The 17,482-nt window shown below is 43.7% G+C and overlaps 1 protein-coding gene and 1 pseudogene across 2 annotated transcripts in view; one reads left to right on the forward strand and one right to left on the reverse strand.

Moving 5' to 3' along the window:
- Positions 1 to 17,482, reverse strand: part of LOC124788112 (chondramide synthase cmdD) — a 146,302-nt gene that overhangs the window by 58,546 nt on the left and 70,274 nt on the right. For both annotated transcript variants that reach the window (XM_047255236.1, XM_047255235.1), the window contains exon 2: positions 3,718 to 3,853. In XM_047255236.1, coding sequence (XP_047111192.1) covers positions 3,718 to 3,837 — 120 coding nt within the window. In that variant the 5' untranslated portion in view covers positions 3,838 to 3,853. The remainder of the gene's footprint in view (positions 1 to 3,717; positions 3,854 to 17,482) is intronic.
- Positions 2,851 to 2,968, forward strand: LOC124790702 (annotated as a pseudogene).

The raw sequence follows: 17,482 nt of genomic DNA on the forward strand, positions 1-17,482 counted from the left end.
TTTCGAACATTTATTGCTTCCGAACTATAAAATATAGAAACAGTTCCTAAATACCTGGAAAGAGAAAAGTTGTAATTTTTATGCATTCAATGTGAGCACCATGTGTGTTACACGACAAATATCAAAACTATGGCTCATTTCCTGTCCCCACACAAAGCAGCTGGTTTCTCATTATCGAATTCACACCTTCAACAGTGCGATGTTGCAGGATTTCAAGAGTGTCAGGCAGAGGGGGGTAAAAACGCGGTCTTTTACGTAAACCCACAGTTCATCTTCTGGTCCTGCTCTTCCAATGTAACATCCTGGAATGATGTCATTCAGGTAACGTCAGACGTGCTTGGAGAATTTCTTTAATTTTCCCTCTTTCCAGGAACGCTGGAATTGTTTTTATGTTTTGTAGTTTAGAAGCAATAAATGTTTGAAATCTGTTCGTTTCTTTTGAATAGCCCTGTGTATAGCGCCAAGCGAATTGTGAAACGTTGATACGGGATTGAGAGCAGTTGGTAGTGAGATTACTCACTTTCGTGAATTTTCCGCTTGCTGTCATAGTTACGAATTTTTTCCCTCTACTACTTCTGATAAGTCAGATTTCAGTTAGGTTAGTCACGGTTTATTAAAGATTAGTATAATCGTAATTACGGGAATTTCTATTAAAGCCACGTTTTGTGTGGCTTCCCCTGAGTCAGTAACTACATCTCTAAGTACACAGACTTCCTCAGGTCAGTCAGTTGATCGTACCACTGAACCCGACGAACTTTAGAGCGTGTAGTATAGTTGAACAGCCACAAAAGGAGCTATAGTGATCGGACGTAGCCGTGACCACACCACCAATAAAACTGCCCTATTTGCTGGTGTATCAACGCGGGCAGTCCAACGTGCCTACAAGGAATGGTGTATCACTCGCAGCTATGTAACACGGCTTAAGAACAGTAGTCAAAGATCCTGCCAACAGGGACCATGCTTTGTAAATTATAATCTGTTTTTAACCCGGCAGCATGTGCCGTTGTCAGAGAATGCACGACCTCGAAGAGTCTCCGACTGAACATCCCGAAAGGAACTGCGTTCAGTTGGAGTGGTCTCGTTATTTCCTGATATTGCCAAACCATCTGCGAAGACAAGGCACACAGTTTTGTTATGTTTCTACCGCCCTGAACAGACGACAATTCTATGGGACGCCAGGTCGATGAGGTAGGATTGAAATGTTTCACCCGTGAATTTCACTTTGTGACTTGTTTTGGTGAGCGTTTGTGGAATTAAATTTAGAGTTTTAACGTCATCGTCGTCCTTTCAAGGATTAAACTATTGCGTGTCTCAAACTCACAGTCAAAATATACTATATGTAACTTTGCCAGTAATTTTTAAAATCCCCAGCTAGGCTACGAGCGCTACAAGTCACGTGATTGCGCTGCAACCTTTTAGATATCGTGACCTGCCTGATTTGCTGGGGCTTCAGCACACCCCCAGAGGCCCCCCACCTCCCTGCCGTATGTTAAACGACAATGTCTGGCTCCTCTGTCCGTATTGCTTAGCTTAGGGAACACTGCAGGTAGCTACACTACCGTCGACACAGTTCTCAGCTTCATCGCAACACGCAAATCCTCCTTCCCGGCAATGAAGGTCAGTTTTCGGATTAAACTATTCTTCGAGAATGGGAAGGAGAGATTGTGAAGTATGAGCCACACGCCCGACAGTACTGCAATCCCTCTGACACTCTTGTTATGCGTGCGGCCTAAAGAGGTAGGCGTTTCGTCAGCAATCACGTACTCTGATCTGACTAGGCCAGCAGGCGGCAGTGCAAGCATGGCTAGAGGCCACCACCCTCTTGGGCCCGTTTGCTTCAGCAGGCCACATGATCGCAAGCAGTTCCTATGGTGTCTATGTGGTTGGGTATTTAGGGCGGTGCAATGCCACTTCGTCGATCTCTGGTTCACGCACCGGTTGCACCCACAATGCTTCAGCCTGAGTCTCATTCGAAACCTTCGCTATATGCGGTACCATACAGCTCGCAGCCATCGCCAACCGAGGGTGCAACCAGTGTGTGCCCGCACCATCACCAGCAGGTGGTCTCTGCATCGAGACTACCACAAAATTTGCATCGAGCGTCTAGGGGGCTATGGGACTAAACCGCGTGGTCATCGGTCCCACGTTTCAAAATTTAACTGAAAGTGGGCGGATCCAGTCAGAGGGGTCAAACAATAATGCGAGGAAACTAACAGAAGGATAAGCGAGTGGTCTTTGCGAGGAGGAGTGGTCATAGGTCCCAGGCGCAGGAAACGAGAAGGGAGGCCCCAACCACAACCATCCTGCTACCAGGAGTAAAGCAAAACCTTGTAACTTGAAATAAATGTCACTTTCACGTAGGAAATTGAGAACCAGTTACTCTATCCGTGAATCGTCTGCTAAAATTAAAGACAAGTAATGTCGAAGGCTACACTTAGTACGAAGGGCAAAAAGAAGCGGACATCCCAAAAATATATGGGATACAGTCAGTCTGGTTCCACAGTCACATTGTAGGGGTGGCTCGTTACACAAGAGAAAACGATGGGTGAACCTAGTATGACTGATGCGCAGACTGCTCAAGACAGTGGAGCTGAAGGAAGACCTCCAAACTGCAGTAGTGTCCTTGACTGAGCGAAGTTTATTACTGAGAGCAGCAGCGCGCCAGAAGTCATTCCACTTTCGGGGAAAGAGATTGTGTGTGTATCCGTATATCTACACCTGGAATCATTAAAGGAAATTCACAATGGTACAAATAGCTCAGAGCACTATGACACTTAACATTTGAGGTCATCCGTCCCCTAGAACTTAGAACTACTTAAACCGAACTAGAACATTCTTATCTTATTCTGGGGCAACGGCCTTGCCGCAGTGGATACACCGGTTCCCGTCAGATCACTGAAGTTAAGCGCTGTCGGGCGTGGCCGGCACTTGGATTGGTGACCATCCGGGCCGCCACGTGCTGTTGCCATTTTTCGGGGTGCACTCAGCCTCGTGATGCCAATTGAGGAGCTACTCGACCGAATAGTAGCGGCTCCGGTCAAAGACAACAGTGGTAACGACCGGGAGAGCAGTGTGCTGACCACACGCCCCTCCTATCCGCATCATCAGCGGAGGATGACACGGCGGTCGGATGGCCCCGATGGGCCACTTGTGGCCTGAAGACGGAGTGGTTTTTATCTTATTCTGGTGCCACATACAAGTGCGCCCAGTATGCTCCTTTCAACTGTTCTGCACGTTAACAACGAAATGTGGTTTCGTCTTGAGCAAACAATTTTTCTCGTTTTGCTACCCACATGTTTCAGAGAAGTTACTTCATCGTCAATGGGTAGCAAAACAAGAGAATTTATTTTTTACTCAAGGCAGAACCACATTTTCTTATGACACATTAGGAGGCAAACGCGGGCGAGGAAAGAGCTTCGACTACGTAATGGTTATCTGTTCTCGCACATTGTTTATATTTGCTGTATTCTCATGTGCCTGGAAGGGCAAAGACGTATCAGACTGTCAATTGAATCTTATGCTCTTTTGTAAATTTTATTAGTGTTTTAGGTTGAATATTTGTTCTCCTCCCCCTCCCCCCATATACACACACACACACACACACACACACACACACACACACGTGGCTTTTGTGTTTGACTTTCTTGCTGTGGGGTGTTTGTCAGTTCTTGGGAAGGCAATAACACATGGAGACGTGATACAGTGTGGTGCACTGACCTGGTTAGCGTCTGCCCTGGCCGCCGTCTCCTCCAGTATGCGGTGCAGAAGCGCGCCGGCCGACGCGTCGTCTTCACGCACCTCACCGCGCAGCACCGACAGCTGCGGCACCGACCCCATCGCGTGACCGTGGAACCTGTGGGCACACCCAGCAAGTCGACTGCTCACTCACGTTTGTAGAGCGAACTCAGTACTGGTCACTACCAGTACGATTGAAAGTCGTGAGACACGTAACTATATGAGATGGAAGATTTTTTTGAAAATTAGTCTCTGTTAAGGCACTTTGAAGCTAGCCAAACAAAAATTGGTATTTTGTGTCTATCAGAAATAAAGAAATTGTGTTTCAGCATTTTTCGAAATCTACCTGCTATGAGTGTGAAATAGTGGATGAAACGTTTTTTGTAATATAAATCATTATGAAAGCAGTACTAAAATATTTTTAAAGCTATATGTATGAGAACTGGTTCTTGATTTCTGGGTTATAAATAAAAAATACGTGTTTCAGCGTTTTTTCGAAATTTACTAAGATATTTCTCAGTCGATACTAGTACTATCGAAGGTGAAAAGACGACATATTAAAAAATGACGAAATTCCTCCAGCTGTATTAAGGTGTTGGTTTTATTGGCAGCTAGTTTCGATGTTGTTACAACATCTTCAGGTCCACACTTGTTGACAGTAACCGTATGTGTGTAACACTAGTAGTCAGTGGTGAGATAGGCGTTTTCCATACGGAAGGCAGGTAGTAACTCCTCCTGCATGGAACACGCCTATCTCACCACTGACTACTGGTGTTACACGCATACGATTGCTGTCAACAAGTGTGGACCTGAAGATGATGATGTAACAACATCGAAACTAGCTGCCAATAAAACCAACACCTTAATACAGCTGGAGGAATTTCGTCATTTTTTAACATATACTTGCTGACGTCCCAAGTCGTCCGTTTCAATTATGGATATACGAAGACATAAGAAAAGTTTGTATCCCGTACTTCAGTCGACCTGTGTAGATCAACTGAAGAATAGGACACCAGTGCTAGCAAAGACGAAGAAAGCGACATACGTAACAATGGCATCCTGTACCTTAGTTGAACTACGTAACGTAGTATCATGCTCTTCAGTTGACATATGGGACACAAATTTTACTGCCTTAAGTTTTTTCGCAGTCGCTAGTACTACTATGATAATTTTCAGTCTATGCTATTAATATCGAAGGCGAAAAACAATTTGTATCCCATACTTCAGTTGACGAGCTACAAATTTTATGTATGTCGCTTTTTTTCCGCCTTCACGTTGTTCATCTGAGGTACAAGATGCGTCGATATTTTTTGTCTTCGTTTGCATCATCATATTCTTCAGATGATGCATATATGTGGACTGAAGTATGGGATACAAATTTTACTCATGTCGGTATTTCCACCTACGCCAGTACTCGTATCAACTGAAGAATAGGATATTGTGCTAGCGAAGGCGAAAAAGTCGACGTACATTAAATTTGTATCCGATACTGCAGTTAACCTACGTAGATCAGCTGAAGTTCGGGATACAACTTATCTCAACTGAGGTATTCCACGCTGGCATTACGTCTGCCTTTTCTTTTTTGCACTAGTATCCCATTCTTCAATTGGGCTATGTAGGTCAACTGAAGACTGAGACACTAGGATTCAAAGAAGCGACATACCTAACATATTCGAAATATGGATGTATGTCATAAGTCTACAATCTGTTTTCTCTGCCCTGCATTCTATTGTTTCTCAACATTTGTCTTTGCTGTTAATCTGTGCATTACATCAGCTCTGACATCATCTGACGGCATTGGTCAAAACCGAAGTCTTCTATCGCGCTCTTCAGTAATATCCAACTTTCACTGCACAGTGTACGTCAAGAATAACTCACATTAAGTTACAAAAAATATTTTTATATGTAATTGACAGAGATAATGTTAGAGGTTTTCCACAGAAAGTATTTATCTTAAGAATATTTATAATAAATTACTTTCATCTGTTTTACAATGGTGCGCTTATTTTTACGTCATTTTTATTTAAGTGTTTTCGAAACAAATTCTAACACAGAAATAAGCACTATTGTAAAATAAATGTAAGCAAATTATAATCCATATTGTTCAGATAAATACCTACTGTACAAAAGCATATACTCTGAGGAAGACCTATGGCATTATCTCCGAAAACTGCATTTAAAAACCTCTTTTTAACTGTATTTATGGAAGATTTCCGACGTATACAGTGCACTGAAAGGGGTGTGTGTGTGTGTGTGTGTGTGTGTGTGTGTGTGTGCGCGCGCGCGCACAGACGGAGCATAAGGAAACCAAGTACAAGACAGACCATATTTTGCCCCTAAATATTCATAAAAATCGATAACTAAATAAAAATTGTGCGGTTTTTATATATTGCAGCAAATTCAACAAAAAGTAAAACTTAATACGTTGAAAACATTACGTAGAAACACTTTAGTACAGAGAGGAAACAGTTGAAAATACTCATTTTCCCCGAAACGCATCGTGTAAAATATTAGTAAAAGAAAGTCGTGATTTTTAGCAGAAAATTTATTTGTAAACAAAGATGTTTTCACAGTCGCAGCCTTTCAAAAAACCATTTGCAATGGAGAAAAATCAGACCCGGAACGCATATACAAAGAACGGTCTTCCACGTTTCACAAACCGTACCAAAGTAGGGAAGTCGAAGTTTCTTGCTGTCAAAATTTTATGCCTCCTGAGCAGCAAAAGGAAGTAATCCGTCATAGGCGGCTGTCGGGCAGCTTGCCGCAGGCTGCATTTACGCCTGGTTGTCGAAGGCTCGCCCGGTGCCAGTCGGTCTGTGGAACTTGCCGAACTGGTGGCTAAGAGCCGTTCTTGACTGCTTCAAGATGTCGCCTTGACCGCCTGGAAAACTACCGCGCCATTTTTCCTCGTCTACGTACTCTGAGGAACGACACTCCAGTTTCCATTCACTGCAATCCTTTAACTGTTTGTTCTCTCTCTCTCTCTCTCTCTCTCTCTCTCTCTCTCTCTCTCTCTCTCTCTCCACCCCCTTCCCTGTTGCCCTCTAGATCCTCGCCCTCTTAGCGCTGCCTCAGGAATAACGTCACAATTTAATCTACTCACGCTTCACGCTTAGCTGTCACCAATTTAAATGACTGAGAAGGTCAAGTAGCCGAGCTACCATGAGTCGTTAAACGTAGGATGAATAAATAACTCGGACCAACGACGAAACATTGTTGGGACACTGAATCCATAATTGCACAGTTTTGTCACAGAATGACAAAGTTATAAAATAGAAAAATCGGAAAAACACCCGTAATTTGAATGAAAAGTGATTTAATGTTTCAATATGAACACAAGTTTTATAGAAGTTTAAAGATGAACATCTTTTATTACATCTCTGTTCATCGCCTCCTCTTTCCTTCCTCTATCCATTCCCCCTTCCCCCTCCCTCCCTAACTGTGTACATCACTTCCTTCCTCATATCTGTGGCAGTGTCCTATTTTCCCCTCTTCTACTAGCCTCCTTTCTCCACGTTACCACCCCTCCCCAATGGGAGATTGCTGGTACTTACACCCACAGTATTTCTTTCCAGATTGTAATGTGCGTACAGTGTTTGGCTGAAATCTATACAGGAATTAGAAGTTTTTTACTCGCGGCTTTGCCAGAGTACGCACATGTGACGTATTTCACATATATTTAACATCTTTCGCACATATTTGTACACTTATTTCACGTGTAACTAGCGAATTTCGTCCTGCAGTTTTCTTTTCATGCAGCTAAATGTTTATGACGTCGTAATTTTGCTAGTACGTTCAGGGGTACATGCGAATATTGTCTGCAAAATGTGTTGTGAATGCAGTTAGTAGTAGTAAAGAGGCAATAAATTAAAACGTCTAATCTGATGCGGCAGTTTTATAACATGAACAGCAAAAGTGTAAGCGGTAAACTTTTTTCCTAATTTTTTTCTGTGCTTTGTCAGCGAGAAAAAGTTTCGTAAACGTTTGAAATTATTGCGTAAAGTTTGTCGCGAGTTACTAAGTGCTCTCGTGAGCTACACTACTATTTCAGCCTCACCCCCGCCCCTTTGACAGGTAACTGATCCTTACCCAATAGCGATTCTCCACAGGCAGTGTGAAGCCCAATTCGCTTTATTTGTTCATGAGACCCAGAAAATATTAGATCCAGGCTTCCAGGTAGATGCCATTTTCCTTGACTTCCGGATGGCGTTCGATAAAGTTCCGCACTGTCGCCTGATAAAGTAAGAGCCTACGGAATATCAGACCAGCTGTGTGGCTGGATTGAAGAGTTTTTAGCAAAAAAAAAAAAAAACACAGCATGTTGTTGTCAATGGAGAGCCGTCTACAGACGTTAAAGTAACCTCTGGCGTGCCACACGTGAGTGTTACGGGACCATTGCTTTTCACAATACTTATAAATGACCTAGCAGATAGTGTCGGAAGTTCCATACGGCTTTTCGCGGATGATGCTGTAGTATACAGAGAAGTTGCAGCATTAGAAAATTGTAGCGAAATGCAGGAAGATCTGCAGCGGATAAGCACTTGGTGCAGGGAGTGGCAACTGACCCTTAACATAGACAAATGTAGTGTATTGCGAATACATAGAAAGAAGGATCCTTTATTGTATGATTATACAATAGCGGAACAAACACTGGTAGCAGTTACTTCTGTGAAATATCTGGGAGTATGCGTACGGAACGATTTGAAGTGGAATGATCATATAAAATTAATTGTTGGTAAGGCGGGTACCAGGTTGAGATTCATTGGGAGAGTGCTTAGAAAATGTAGTCCATCAACAAAGGAGGTGGCTTACAAAACACTCGTTCGACCTATACTTGAGTATTGCTCATCAGTGTGGGATCCGTACCAGATCGGTTTGACGGAGGAGAGAGAACATCCAAAGAAGAGCGTCACAGGGTTATTCGGTAAGCGTGATAGCGTTACGGAGATGTTTAGGAAACTCAAGTGGCAGACTCTGCAAGAGACGCTCTGTATCGTGGTGTAGCTTGCTGTCCAGGTTTCGAGAGGGTGCGTTTCTGGATGAGGTATTGAATATATTGCTTCCCCCTACTTATACCTCCCGAGGAGATCACGAAAATGTAGATGTACCAAGTTTGGTTGAAATTGGTCCAGTTGTTTAGGAGAAGATGGGATGTATACATATATACATTTGCTTTTACAATATGTATGAGTATACATATACTGATTGTAAAAATGCTCTGTGCTGACAACGTACCCCTGCTAGACTACCCCAGCCGTGGCGTGCGAGGGAATGAATTAACAATAAAGAAAAACAAATATCCAAGAGCTTTTGTTGTCTGTAAAGTGACTGGCATTGAAGGAGAACTGGAGAAACAATCCCGTTGTAAGATGTACTCCCGAGAGAAGGCCGCCCATCAAGTGGAACTAACACAACTTACGCGGCCGGTTGCGTGAGCGACTGGTACCCGGCCGCCTTCACCTCAATCAGCAGCGCAAAGTAAACTAACTGCATGCCGAACGCTGCCGAGCTGGGTTTGCAGCGTTGGCGGACGCTGATGTGGTCGCATTTACGCGGCGGTGCTGACAAAACATCGGCTCATGTGACGGGCAGACAGAGCCGTCGATGTAGGCTGGTGCCACAACAAAGCTCCGGGAACAGTATTTGGCATACGACGACTGCGGAAAACCAACAGCTTCCTCTACTCTATCAACAGCCGCGATTTCAGACAGCGAAACCGTTTATAGGGGAATTCTTCACACGGTTCCAATAGAATCTGAAGCTCTTTATTCACATGAAGTGCTGAGTGCTATTGACAAGGGATTTCAGATAGATTCCGTATTCCTGGATTTCGGGAAGGTTTTTGACACTGTAACGCAGAAGCGACTTGTAGTGAAATTACGTGGTCACGGAATATCGTCTCAGTTATGCGACTGGATTTGCGATTTCCTGTCAGAGGTCATTTCGTAGTAATTGACGCAAAGTCATCGAGTAAAACAGAAGTAATTTCTGGCGTTCCCCAAGGTAGTGTTATAGGCCCTTTGCTGTTCCTCACCTATATAAAGGATTTGGGAGACAATCTGAGCAGCCGTCTTCGGTTTTTTGCAGATGATGCTGTCGTTTATCGACGAATAAAGTCATCAGAAGACCAAAAGAAACTGCAAAACGGTTTAGAAAAGATATCTGAATGGTGCGAAAAGTGGCAGTTGACCCTCAATAACGAAAAGTGTGAGGGTCATCCTCATGAGTGCTAAAAGGACGTTACACGATAAATAAGTCAATCTAAAGGCCGTAAATTCAGCTAAATACCTAGGAATTACAATTACGAACCATTTCAATTGGAGGAAACACGCAGAAAATGTTGTGGGGAAGGCTAACCAAAGACTGCGTTTTATTGGCAGGACACTCAGAAAATGCAACAGATCTAAGGAGACTGCATACACTACGCTTGACCGTCCTCTTTTAGAATACTGCTGCGCGGTGTGGGATCTTTACCAGATAGGACTGACGCAGTGCATCGAAAAAGTTGACAGAAGGGCAGTACGTTTTGTACTATCGCGAAATGTGGGAAAGATGTCACAGAAATGATACAGGATTTGGGCTGGACAACATTAAAACAAAGGCGTTTTTCATTGCGACGGAATCTTCTCACGAAATTCCAATCGCCAACTTTCTCCTCCGAATGTGAAAATATTTTGTTGACACCGACCTACATAGGGATAAACGATCACCACGATAAAATAAGGGAATCAGAGCTCGTACGGAAAGTTACAGATGTTCATTCTTTTCGCGCGCTATACGAGATTGGAAGAGAGAATTGTGAAGGTGGTTCGATAAACCCTCTGCCAGGCACTTAAATGTGATTTGCAGAGTATCCATGTAGATGAATTTTATAAGGTAAAACCGCTCAGGACTTTAGGAATTCATAATTTGATATTTTCGTTCCCACTGGAAAAGTCTAAGATTTGCTTAACCACAAACTTTTCTGGTGGAGACTCCTGTATGTCAGTCCGGCGCAAATCGGACGCTTCTTTTACAGACGGTTGAAGGTACTGAAGCAACCATTTCGGCACACGAAGGTACAGAGAAAGCAGACTATTAAACGGTTTGCTTAATGCTCTAAGTTTTTCATGCAACGAAACGGTGAAGCACCTATAATTTTCTTTTAAATGAACGACGTACACGTGTCTTTAAAAGGTGTAGGTGCTTTTCTTAACATCGTAGTGGGAGTTGATGAGTTGATGGTCTTTCATCTTGGGTACACAAAAAATGGAAGAATAAAATGAGGTTAAAGGTTAATGTCCTGATGAGTTCGCCGGCCGGTGTGGCCATAAGGTTCTAGGCGCTTCAGTCTAGAGCCGCGTGACCACTACGGTCGCAGGTTCGAATCCTGCCTCGGGCATGGATGTGTGTGATGTCCATAGGTTAGTTAGGTTTAAGTAGTTCTAAGTTCTAGGGGACTGATGACCACAGATGTTAAGTCCCATAGTGCTCAGAACCATTTGAACCTGATGAGTTCGAGGGTGTGACAAATGAAAGCGAGATGATAGGACAATGAGTACACCGTGGTCTTTAAGACTTGGTATCCGGTCAACAGTAGATAAAGAACGGGTATCTAAAATCTGAATGGGCCAAGATAGTCTCGAATAAAATTGTAGCGCCTTAAATGCGTTACCAGAACTATTGCACCTGAATATTGTTTTTTTCCACGCCTAAGAGATTTGTGATTTTTTCAGTATGGAAGTTTAAATTTTCAATCGTAACGGAAAATGGGAACATTCGTGTTACCAGGGGAATTTACAAGTAAATTAGCCTCTGGCTGCAAACATGATTTTAAATCCTTTTTATTGCTTCTATTTCGTGTCTACCGCTCCCATCTTCAGATGTACCTTGTAATGTACATCTAATCGATGTCAGGTATAACTTCCTCAGGATCACAGGTTGCTTTCACCGCAGAACAACAACACATGCAGAAAACCTGTACTCGCAAAACTCCCAGAAACAAAGTCGTGCAAAATATGACAATTGCAAATGTGAAAATAACAGCATATTAAAAAATTAACTCTAAATTGCGGCAACCGTCACCGAACATTTGGTGTTATAAAAGTGGCCGCAAAGAAAACACGATTTTTACTTCCAAGATCAACTGAAGATATTATCAAAAATGCGAAAAACATCTTGTTCCAGTGATCTCTGTAAATACTCTGTCACGGAAGCGCCATCTCTGTACGAAAATTTGTAGGTCCTCCAAAATATCCAGATAAACACTTTTATTCTCATAATGATGAATCTGTGAATTGTTTAAGATACCACGAAGCTGATGATTGCACAAACGTAAATGAGCTCGTAGTGAACAACCACAGCTAGGATAACCGCATTCCCTATATCTCGTTCTGAACTCATTGCCTGTCTGCCGATGTAAAACGTGCCACAAGCTCCACCCTTCATCTTACAGAGCCCCCATTGCAAAACCTATAAACAGGTTGCTATATACTATGTCGGAGGCGCGTCCGCAATTTGTTAACAGCATTAAAAACCACCACATTATGCTTTTTGAACTCGTTACTTATCTTCAGAGAGGGTGCATCTACATACATAATAGCAGCATATCTATCTACTTCGTTGTTTACTCCACTCCCTTCGTGAGTCTGTGACAAATTTTTCACGCATTTTCCTAATATCACTGTATCTAAACCCATTTGCAATCAACTGTACTGCAAATATCAGCCAGCCATATAAGCATCAGTGAGTTATACACATATGAACCCACTGACGACAGTAAAACTTCGCCAAATCACGCTCGGGCGTCAAACAAGAAGTTGTGACTGCTCAAGGCAAAAGTGTACTTCCATAATTACAAAAATTTGAGCGTTTGAATCAATGATGTGACAACAGCGTGCTAGTTCTTAGTCATTTTCATCGCTTAAATTCTACCTGCACTTCTCACTAAGAGTTTCAGGCCACCACGCTTCTGCGTCGAAGCTGAATCGAGCTCGCCGGAAAGTAAGGTATGCGAGTGCAATTAAATCACATAACCAACCAACCGCATTTGGGTCGCGCGTCGCACACGGCAATTTAATGGCAAGTTACACTCCTTCCGCATACGATGTAAATGGAGGTATCAACATCTTGCGTGAGCCGATGGTTCAATGAACAAGAGAATGACACTTCTGGAACCCAAGCAGGATTGCTCCGAAGTCTTTGTTCTCGCTACCGTTGCAGGGCATTTATTGGAATATTAGAGTTCTAAATTTATAAGGCTGCTTATAACATAATAACCTGTTTGGCAGCATGATGCACCGCAGAACTTACTGATGGCACCGTGTTTACAGCACGTTTTCACCTACACTGTGCTGTGCTGCACTGGCGGTGCTGCCCTCAAGCTGCGCGGAGAAGAACTATGGCAGCTCCCCACAAGGAGGGTGCAGCCCTTTTTTTGGGAGCCCCGACAGATGTGTGGGTCTCCAGCCGTTAAGATGATGCGGCGGGGCGGGGCGGGGGGGGGGGGGGGAGGGGTGGGGGCGGGTGGGGGAAGGAAGAGGGCATGGGGAGCAGCTCTCGTGTAAATAGATGTTTCTCCTCTGTCCCATTAGAGAAATCCCAGCGTAGTATCAGCTGGTCCATTAAGATAAAATGAACGGCCAAATAATTCCGTCCAACTAACCGTTATTTAGACAGCGGAAACAACCATCTAAAACGAAACCAAACAGATGCGTCTGTCAATCACACAACGCAGATAATTGTCTTTATTTGGACTTATAACGGCGCATATGACAACTTCTTACTCTTTGTTTATCGGGAAGTTACGCGACAGATTCTGAACACACATGGGACGGACACAGTGCATATGGTGGTTAAAATTTTTTATTTTATAGTTCTAAATTCTTTTATGTGGGAACTGTGACAGCATGCTTTAATACTGGTGTGTTTTTATAGTGGCTTTGATCTCAGTGTATTTGGTTTTTCGTGAATATAAAATTCTCATTCTACTTCTGCTATACACTATGCTATCTATTGCACAGTGCATTGTTTTGCACCGACATTAGACACTTCCTGCATTATTCTATTCACAAATTGAGAGACAAAGTGTGTTTTTATGTCCCCATAAGCGTCCTACTAGCTTTAACCGCGAAATAGGATGGGAGCCCTGTAGGGGTTAAGTAGAATTATAGCACTGACCGCGATGTATGACTATTTTACAAATCTTAAAACCGTTTGGCGAGTGCATATCGCTTTCTCTTAAACTCAAACTGGTTTTTCTTGCTGTGATATAGACCTCGGGGAAGATCAGTTGGGTGCCTGAGAAATGCAGGAACACGTGGGGCCGTCCTGAACCTAGGACTTGTCTTAGAAGATTGCCTTTCTTCAGTCTAACATATTTATAGCATTTGCAGATTTGGAGAAAGCTTCAGACAATGCTTAGTGAAATGCACATTCTAAAATTCTGATGATAGCCGTGCTAAAACACTGGTAGCGGAAAGTTATTTGCAACTTGTATGGGAATCAGACTGCAGTTGTAAGCGTCGATGGGCATGAAAGGAACGCAGTGCCTGAGAAGAGAGCGAGACTTTTAGCCAACCTCAGATGTTATTCAATCTGTACACTGAGCAAGCAATAAAGGAAACGAAAGAAAAAATTGGAGTAGGATTTAAGGTTCGAGGAGAAGAAATGAAACCTTTTGAGTTTGCCAAGGGCAGTTTAACGGAATGGGTAGCGTATTGAGAAGTGGTTGTAAGATAACAAAAGAAGAACAAGAGTAAAAGGAACGCTTAGGGAACTACGAAGGTGTGCTGAAAAGTAATGCCTCCGAATCTCGTGTGAAAACTCAGATTTTTGTATAATTGAAATATTGTTAACAGTCTACACCTTTGTTCTTCACTTCAATGTATTTCTCAACATAGTCCTCCTGGCGACGAACATTTCTCCCAACGAGAAAGCAGTTTGTTGATACCGTCACTGTGGATTGACTGTTGACGGAACCACAACCTCACCTCTGCTTGCACGTGTTCATCACTGTCAAAGTGAAGCACTCGACAGTGTTCTTGAAGTCTTGGAAACAGATGAAAACCTGATGGGGCCATGTCGGGACAGTATAGAGGACTATCGATGACTGTACCCAAGGCGTCGGATTGTTGCAGATGTCGCAGCGCTCGTATTTGGTCTGGTATTGCGATGCTGAAGGAGAATGTTTTACGTGTGGGCGAGTTCTTCGAATTCTCGACACTGTTACAGCACGCTGTTTCTCACGCACCGAAATAGTTACGTTACACACCACCATGTTACACGCCATAGAGCCTGTATCCCTATACAGGCGCTCTATTACACGCTACAGTTGGGAGCCATCTAGCGGCAGATGGCTGCAAATACGTACACAAGAATAAAGGTGTTTAAAGTAAATAATGTTTGTTTTATTTAAAAAGTTTTGACAAATTCGGAGGCTTTCCTTTCCAGCAAGCCCTCGTGGACAGGAAATGAAGCGCTAAAAGCACTAGATAAGTTTTAGTGTTTTGGCAGCAGACTAGCTGATGGCTGAAGTAGAGACGATACAGAGCGCCGACTAAGAATAGCGATAAAAGCAGGTCTCAAAAATAGCAGTTTGTTAACATCGAATAGAAGTGAAACGTAATCGATAAGCGGTTCATACGGTAAGAGAATAAAACTTTTGGATGTGGTGCTACAAAAAGAGCTGATTAAAGAACAACTGAGGGGGTACTTAACCGAATCAGATAGAATTGATAGTTGCGCCAGAATTTAAAGTTAGGGATCAGTTGCTAGGATGCACCCTTATGTATCAAGGAGCCATGAACATTGTATTGGAAGGAAATGTATTACTAAAAAAATGTAGAGGTAGATCGAATGTTGAACGCAATATGCAGGTTCAAATGGACGTACGAGGTGTGTAGGAAAGTAATGAACCTAATTTTTTGTCTACCAATGTTTTCATTTTTTTCCAAACAATATTGTCCCCTTCAAGATAGTTCCCTTTGGCGACTATACACCGGGGCAGCCGCCGTTTCCAGTTAACAGCGCTGAAAGGCGTTAACTGGTAGGACCTTTAACATGTCGGTCAAATTTTTTTTGAATGTTATCCAGAGTTCAAAATTACGTCCTTTTAAGACACTTTCAGTTTCGGGAAGAAAGTCTCAAGGTGAATAGGTTGGTTGGTTGGTTGTTTGAGGTTAAAGGGACCAAACAGCAAGGTCATCAGTCCCTTGTTTCAAATAGACTCCATTCTGCTAACGGGACATCTCAGTATAGTCAGAAAAATAAAACGGATAAAGGGGAAACGTAAAAGGGCAGTCACGTTGTCATTAGTAAAAACAAATGAGGGAAGTTGGCAAGAGAACGAACCCAACACTATGCTGAAACAGCATAGGCAAGACCACCTGTTACTTAAAAGGTACAACTGCTATAATGCAGAAAGTACGTATGGGAATAGAAAAACTAACCAAGCCTTAAAAAGAAGGGGTAAAAACAGAGTAAAAGGGAAAGAAAAGAGGATTCCAGTCAGGGAGGTGAATCGGGAATCTCTGAACACTGCCTACAGTGGGAGACACCCAAACACTCACCGCCCTGCCCCAACACCAGAGGGAGATTAAAAACTTTAAAACTGAGAATAAAAACCACTCTCCCGGAGGAAACCTAGAACCAGAGAGACCATCCGGGAATCGTCAGCCAACATCAAAGGTAAAGTGTGGGGGAGTCTGTACTTAGCACGCAGAGCCAAAAGAAGGGGGCATTCAACCAAAATGTGGGCCACTGACTGGAAGGCTCCACAACCACATAGCGGGGGTGGCTCATCACGCAAAAGGAAACCATGGGTCAGCCTGGTATGGCCAATGCGGAGACGACACAGTGTGGTCGAGTCCTTGCGGGAGAGGCTAAAGGAAGAACGCCATGGGCCTGTATTCACCTTAATGGCACGAAGTTTATTAGACAGTGGAGTAGCCTCCCAAGAATTGGCCCATGACTGTGCAAAGTGGGATTTGATGTGAAGCCGTAAATCCGCTGCAGGAGGGGTTACAGAAAACGGGGGGTAAGTAACTGCTCCCCCAGCCAAACGATCAGCGAGCTCATTACCCGGGATACCCACATGGCCAAGGGCCCCATAAGAAGTCAATGGAACAAGCAGCACGGTGAAGATCAGCGAGATGGTCATGGATGGCAGAGACCAAGGGATGGCGCGAAAAACACCGGTCAATAGCAAGAAGGCCACTCATCGAGTCCGTACATAACAAAACGCGGTTGTGTTGGGATTGTTTAATAAAGGTAAGGGCCCGGGAAATTGCCATCAATTCCGCAGTAAACACCCCACATGAGGGTGGCAGTAGATGATTTTCCGTTCCAACGAAGGACGTGAAGGCATACCCAACATGATCAGCAGATTTAGAGCCATCAGTGTAAAAAACAACAGCATCCCGAAACTCCCATAAAATTTGGCGGAAAAAGGAACGGAACACCACCGGGGGGATGGAATCTTTCGGACCGCGGCGGAGATCCATCCGAATTCGAGGCCGAGGAACTAACCAAGGAGGGGTGGAGGGGAGGGAGCGAGGAAGACAGGACAAAGAAGGAAGCCAAAAATCACGGGTAAGAGACGCAAGGCGCAGCCCAACCGGTAAACCCGCCCGAGGGCGGGAGTCAGGCGGGCGACGTCCATGGTCTGGGAATAGGATAGAATAGGAAGGATGAGCGGGAGAAGAACGGATAGTAAGGGCATAAGACACCAGAAGCTGGGACCGCCGAACAGAAAGGGGGGGGATCCCAG

Source organism: Schistocerca piceifrons, chromosome 3 (assembly GCF_021461385.2).
Source record: "Schistocerca piceifrons isolate TAMUIC-IGC-003096 chromosome 3, iqSchPice1.1, whole genome shotgun sequence".
In the NCBI taxonomy this organism is placed as follows: domain Eukaryota; kingdom Metazoa; phylum Arthropoda; class Insecta; order Orthoptera; family Acrididae; genus Schistocerca; species Schistocerca piceifrons.